General features: G+C 31.7%; 1 protein-coding gene across 1 annotated transcript in view; it reads left to right on the plus strand.

The window, feature by feature from the left end:
• LOC104743283 (cytochrome P450 71B2-like) overlaps positions 1-4,602 on the plus strand; it is a 9,326-nt gene extending 4,724 nt beyond the window's left edge. Inside the window, exon 3 of the mRNA XM_010464384.1 lies at positions 4,573-4,602. Coding sequence (XP_010462686.1) covers positions 4,573-4,602 — 30 coding nt within the window. The remainder of the gene's footprint in view (positions 1-4,572) is intronic.

Consider the following 7,499-nt stretch of genomic DNA (forward strand, 5'->3'; position numbering starts at 1 on the left):
TGTTTGACGTATGTCAATTCTTCTGCAAAGAAAACAAAACCAGTAGAGGATACAATCGATACATAAAACTTAGCACCATGTCAACACATAAAAACGTCTAATTCGGAGCAAAACCTGTTTTGAATCGAACTCATTTCAAGTAATTAAAGCTTATGAGATATTGAATTCCAAATCCATGCTTTTGTTGCTAATAAGAATCTCGATTCATAAGAAACGTCATGGTGAACAAAAGAGAGAGAGATTTAACAAACCTGTATAGAGCGGAAATGAGAGGTCGAGTTTTCACGGAAGGAACGAGCAGAGCGCATGGCGGAATCCGTCGATTCCTTCACCGTATGTTGGAGATCACCCACCCATTTCTCCGCTTCTCCCATGGCTTCCCCCACCGAATCAACCACTCCGATCGCTTTATGCTCAATCGCAGCAGAAACAGTTTCATTCGTGATCGCTGGAGCCGAATCTTCGGTAACGCTGGTTGCTTTGGTAACGACGGAGAGAAAAAAAATGACTCGAGACCACGATTTTTTGGGTTCACCCTACCCAAACGACAGCAACCAATAACACGCCGCCACATGTTATGAAGGACAGACGAAAATACGTCCCCTTTAAAGATACGTTTCTTCGTTAATGGGTCATTTTCCATTTATTTTTAAAACAAAAATCGTGGGAGACAGCCCAAAAAGACGCCAATGCACATGGTCTTAGATCTTGTCTCTGACATGGAAACTTAAAACATCTTTACTCCAGAACGTGTAAATGTTGCTCAGAAAAAAAAAAATTTATTACACATTTTTTTTTTTGTTTATTTTTAAAAATATGTGCCAATAAATGAACGCCACGTGTCGAGGAACGTTTCTCACAACGTTCTCAAAATACTCTAGCAAAGAGCCTTACTCTTCTTTTTACTTTTATCTCTCATTTTTTTCTTATTTTTTTAATAAGAGTAACTACATGAGTAACACCAGTAATCATGCTCTTATAATAATATTTTGTTAATAAAGTAGCTGATCTGGACCCAACATTTTAGAGTTTTATAAAAACTTTTAAAATTATTTGGTTAGTTACATAATAACAACAGTATAAACAATATATGAACTGTATATATCAAGACGTTTTGTTTCTTCATTGATTATTATATTCAAAAATTTCTTCTCATATTACTAAACTGGCAGTTCGATGAATTTATTAGTGGCGGTGGTAAGTGTTTTGGCTTCTTGAGTCGGTGTGAACGGAACAAGAGAATGTGTGTAAAACTTGGTTTTGAATACTAAAGATCGAAAGGTTCTTTTTGGATTTTTTTTTAACACAACAACTTTCATTAAAAACTTAAAACCTCAAATGAAAAATGTTCTTATAACTTAGAATCAAACGGTTACAAAAAAGGGAAAGATAAAGACTACATGAGTTTTCCAAAGAGATGCACAACTTTGAGGAGTTTGTAAAAGGTGGAAAATCTTTTGGTGTCTTGTAAGATTCAGGAAATTCCTGACCAAAAGGTTCTTTTTGGATTCTTAAAATATCGAATTCACTAAACTTATAGCCATAAAATTATCCAAAAGTAAAATAATGAATTTGATCTTAGCAGTAGTAGTAGTGTATAAACCTGAGATTTTAAAGAGTTGGGTACAAAACCCATTAGGGAATGCCACGTAGAGAGGGATGGGAGGACATAAAACTACTCCTCCATCCCATCCACGTAGAGAACGATGGGACTAATGCTTTGACGTGAAACCAAGCTTACTATATTTTTCTCTCTTTCTTCTTTTCCAAGCTTACTACTTTGGATTATTATCGTCCTAACATTTGCATATAAATGGCAGGAAATGAACTGACAAATGTCAAAGTTTGTTACAAGAAATTTTTGAAAATTCATTCCATATTCTTTTTTACACGTGTATATTAAAATTTAACATGCTAAACAATTAATGATATAAAAGTTTAAATAAAATTGTACTTATATGAAAGCATATAAACAATCCGATAACTAGATGATCTATCTACATGAAAATAGTAGGATACAAAATAAAAACATACGTTATGTAATAGTTAAACTACTTACTATATAGTTATATAGAAATGTAATAATGCAAGGAAATTAGGATCTAATGGTTGACATATTTGAAATATGAATGTCATAATGGTAAGTTGGTAACGTTCCATGACTTGGAATATTGCAGCCGACAAAAGCCGGTTGGACCGAAAAACTCTCTTACGGTTTCAAAGACATCACTTTTCTCACCATACGGTGAGTATTAGCTCTAAAAAGGTTCAGTCTTTTAGGTACATCAGAGAGGAAGAAAGTGTGGGAGCTTTGGAGCATTCTCCTATCGAATAGCTTAACATATCATACTACAAAAAAACAGGTATGTGGTATCATTTATTTTGTATTTTTGCATTACTTATAAATGATACAAAGGAATTTTACATCACTTATAGAAATGATACTCACATTGTTGATGCAAATAATTAACATCAATTTATTATCAACTGATGCAATTTTTTTTTTTTTTTTTTTTTTTTTTNTTGTTATAATTGATAGTAATAATGTGTCAATTACCAATAAATGATACTACGTTTTCTATCAATTTGAAAAAGTGATGCTACTATTTGTGTCGGTTGTAATAATTGATGTCAATTATTTATATCACTTCTAAATAAATGATGTTAATTTTTATATCATCTTGGCTGCAGTTGATTTACTAAATGCAAAATTCAAGAAATTTTTAACCCCTGATATGTAATTTTGAGATAAAGATGGTTTCTTTATCCATGACTTATTCATCAAAACCTGAAAGAACGATTTGAATTATTTGTAAGTTTTAGAAAAATCACAAAACTAACAAACCTTCAAAACCTTTAGAATCTAGAAATAAATCTATGCATGTACATGACACATCCTAAACAAAACCAAATCGATGTATTAACAAAGAAGTAGTATTAGAGTGTTTCACTAAATTTAGAAATCAAGGAATGTGGTCGTGGAGCCGATGACCCATACAGTGCCGGTTATATATATAATCCTTTGCAATCAGCAGATGTATCTTGCAAATTTTTTTAATTAAGTGTTCATCACCCACGTGATTAGGAGGCAAATTCACCCAAGTTAGATTTTATCATGTGTTTGCATAATAAGAACTTTAAAATTAAGAACAGCAAAGAACGTTTGGGTTTTACTTTGCAAAAAAAATTACATAAAATAAACCTAGAAAAAGTTAAGAAGATTAATAAACATACCAAAAGCATAAGGGAGCATAATCATAGAATCAAAGTCGGAAAAACACTTACTTATGATTAAGGATTAATTTGTGTTGAAAACTCTAAGAAGAAAAGAGATGGTAGCTCGGATCGATTAGGTTTCATTTTAGATTGATTTGTCGATGGTGGTACAAATTAATATTGATTTTTTTTTTTTATGTTCACACAGATTTATTAATTCTATAAATATAATATAATTTAGCATCAGTATTTTATTGATGTAAATTTTATATCATTTTAAAAAGTGATTTAACCAAAAATAAATAATTACATCAATTATCTAAATGATATAAAAATATATTTTATATCACTTTTAATAAAGTGATACAATTTAAAAGAAACTGAATCAATTTTAAATAACTGATGTATAATAAGATAATTATAACGTCAATTGACATAATTGTTGTTAATCATATATATTTGCATTACTTGAAAATAAGTAATTTAAAATTACTTCAATTAGTTTTGTGATACAAAATAAATGATACAACATACCTGTTTTTTTGTAGTGATCATACTAAGCCGTGAGATTTTCAAATATATATGTACTATACAATAATACAAGTAACAAAATAACAAAACATAACTCAATATATCACAAATAAATCATCAACTCATGTTTTGACACAAAATTCTAAACTAACGTAATAAATCAAACAATATTACCGAGATGATTGTGAAGTCATCAGTCATGTACGAGTAATTATACGAATATATATATATATATATAGTACTAATCAATAAAACAATATACTAATCAATTAAACCATGTGGTGTTCAAAGAAATAAACAATAATTAATAAGCCATGCGATGAATTTATAAACTTTATGTTATATATATATATATATATATCAAAAATAAATAAATTAATCAATTAAAACCATGTGATGTTCAAAGAAATAAACAATAATAAGCCATGGGATTAGTTTATAAATTTTATCAAAGCATCAGTTATGGTGCGAGTATATATTATACAAAAAATATATATACCGACAGAAAAATATACGATAAGAAATAAACGATAAGCTATGAGATGAATTTATAATCTTTTCAACTTAAACCATTGAACTACCAAGCAGAACTTACAAGGCAACATAAATAATGAAACGATTCTAGCTACCATGCATGATAGATCTCAATGATATAGCATTAGATGATCTTGATTGGTAAAGATAATAATAAAAAAAAGTTAATAATACTTATCTCAATAGACTTTATAGACTATCACTATAGTAATGAGTGATCGGAAATCAAAAACGTAGATTTCTCTTAGCATGTTTTTGCTAACAAACATGTTTCTCGTTCGTGATAATTAGGTAATATCCCGTATAGAGAAGTTATGGTAAAACTAGCTTCTCTTTTTAGTACAATCATCATTATATTTAGTTCATATGATCCAACAAATAATTATGTATAAAGATCATTGTAATATTTATTTAATTCCAATTTTGTAGTTTAAGAATTTTTGTACATACAGTAGTTATATGTTGGACACCCAGTTTGGAACGACAATCCATAGGCTGCCAATAAGCCAATAATCTTTTAAACAAAATATACAGTATGTTTTATTAAATTATAAAAAATATCATTATAAATTTACCAATAAATTATGTTTTGGGTCCCGACATACTTTTTATATTTCAACACAGCAGGTCAAAAAAGTTGGATTAATTATATGTCGATTGTATTTATAAGCATCTTGTGATATAATCATATAGGTATATCGTATAAATGTTCTAATTATTATATACGCGCGCGTTTTGCAGTCAGAAATTTTAAAAACAAAAAGTATCATTGACGCACATGTCACATTTTATTGGATAATCTTCAAATTCATTCTATAAAGAGCGTCTTCAAGGGCAGCTACTAATCATCAATATCACTTCCAAGTCCAAGAAAAAAAAGTAAGTAGAAACAAAACTAAGATCCAAAAAAAAGAAAAATGGAGATCTTGATATATTTGTCCTGGGTTTTGTTGCTTACCCTCTTCTCCATTAATCTTTTTATAAAGAAGAAGAAAAACCCTAGTTCTAATCTTCGACTTCCTCCGGGCCCTCGGGGTCTTCCGATCCTCGGAATCTTGCACCGTTCCACAGGAGTGTAGGACCGCGAAAATCCAAATATATTAGATAACGAATATGATGCCTATGTAAAACGATAAAGAAAGAATAGATTCTCNCCAACTACATGTAGATATTTAACATACAAAAACCTATACCTTCCACTTTTCATAAAATCTCGTCCGAACAAATTGACCCCACTGAAGTTCAGGAATATTTTCGGGTCGATTCAGCAATGTTTCATTCAAAGTATCTTTTTGTGTTCTTTCCAAAGCCGACTTTTGACATCCTTGCATCTGCTACCTAGTGCACCCATCACATATTCTTTTCTAATCACAGGATCATCAAATCTGAATTTGGACTGCAACGACAAACCATAAAACTTGCTATCAAACCAATATTTTGGGTTTTCAGTTCAACATCTCTATCTGTTGCTCGGAATTTGAAACCATTGACATTGTAAGCTGTATACTTCACAACCTTTTCAGATGGACCCAAAGTTAAGCATCGTAAATCTGCAGTTATCCCATCTAACTCATCAAGCTCTACTTTCTGTTTGAACCATTTTGCAAAATTAAGATGCATTTCTCGATCAATGTCAATAGCACGACTCCTCTTGCTATGGTGAGATGGGTTCCTTAACAACTCATTTTTATACTTCCTGAAATGATAATAATTAGTAAAAATTAGAGAACGTCAATCAGGCATAATGAAAATGAGTTATTATTAAGTGATAGAAACTTACTCGCGTAAGTGATCAAGTAGATGACAATTAACCAATATATGTCGATGTGCTTGCTGTCTTTCCACATGGTTGAGAGTATAAACTTGACCCGCTCCAACAAACCTTCCAAGGCTTGGAAAAATAACTGGAAGTTCTGAATTTGGTCTTATGCTAGTCTCAACTACAGGTCGATCATCAACACGTCCAATCCTTGTAAATCGTGTCTCTATATCATTGAGATACATTGAACAAAATGTTACACATTCATCGGCTAAATATTGTTCACATATAGAACCTTCAGGCTTAGCGCGATTCCGAACATATGATTTGAAGTGTCCTAGAGTCCTGTAGATAGATTAATTAAGTAAATTTCCAGTTGTGTATATAGATACAAACGTATAATGTACATATATATATTACCTCTCAACCGGATACATCCAACGAAATGGAACTGGTCCACCTAATTTTGCTTCTTCTGTGAGATGTACTAGTAAATGTACCATCACTGTGAAAAAAGATGGAGGAAAAATCCTCTCCAGACGACATAGAGTCACTACAATACGGTCTTGAAGTTTGTCAAGCTCCTCAATATCAAGGACCTTTGCAGATATATCTCTAGAAAAATGACAAACCTCAATAATGGCTGATGTCACATCTGTTGGCAGTAGTTTCCGGATGGCGACTGACAATAAATCTCTCATTATCTCATGACATTTATGGCATTTTAAGCCTACTAGCTTTCGACTTTTAACATCAACACAACTCGATAAGTTAGACGCATAACCATCAGGGAACTTTACATTCTGTAAGACACTTAAAAAGGTGTGTTTTCCATCATTGTCCAGAGTAAAACATGTTGCTTGATACTTCCCATTATCATCAGGCCACAAGTCAGAACGTATACCTAACTCGCGAAGATCTTTTCTAGCACTCAAATTATCCTTTGATTTTTCTTTGTCGTCCAATAATGTATAGCATAAATTATCAAACACATTTTTCTCTATATGTATGACATCCAAATTATGCCTCAACATAATAAATTCCCAATAAGGCAACAAAAAAAAATAAACTCCTCTTCTTCCATTGTTGAGTACTAGATCGTCCAACATGACTTCGATCTTTTTTTCCTCCAACTCCATCTAAACCATGCTTCTTACCAAGAGTAACATTAACTTGTTCTAGTTGAGGAACAATTGTAGAACCTGATAACGTCACTGGTGGTGATCTGGTTTCAATATATCCGTCAAAATTAGTTACATTTTGACGAAAATCATGATCTTGAGGAAGAAAGCGACGATGACCCTGAAAATTTTTTTTTTTGCCATGGCGTAAACGTTGGCCGGTGCCATCAAAATTGCAGCTTGGACAAGCTGATTTCGTATATATATTCCAACCCGACAAATTTCCAAGACCAGGAAAATCACTAATTGTCCACATGATGGCTGCTCGCATGTCAAAT

This window comes from Camelina sativa, chromosome 14 (assembly GCF_000633955.1).
Source record: "Camelina sativa cultivar DH55 chromosome 14, Cs, whole genome shotgun sequence".
In the NCBI taxonomy this organism is placed as follows: domain Eukaryota; kingdom Viridiplantae; phylum Streptophyta; class Magnoliopsida; order Brassicales; family Brassicaceae; genus Camelina; species Camelina sativa.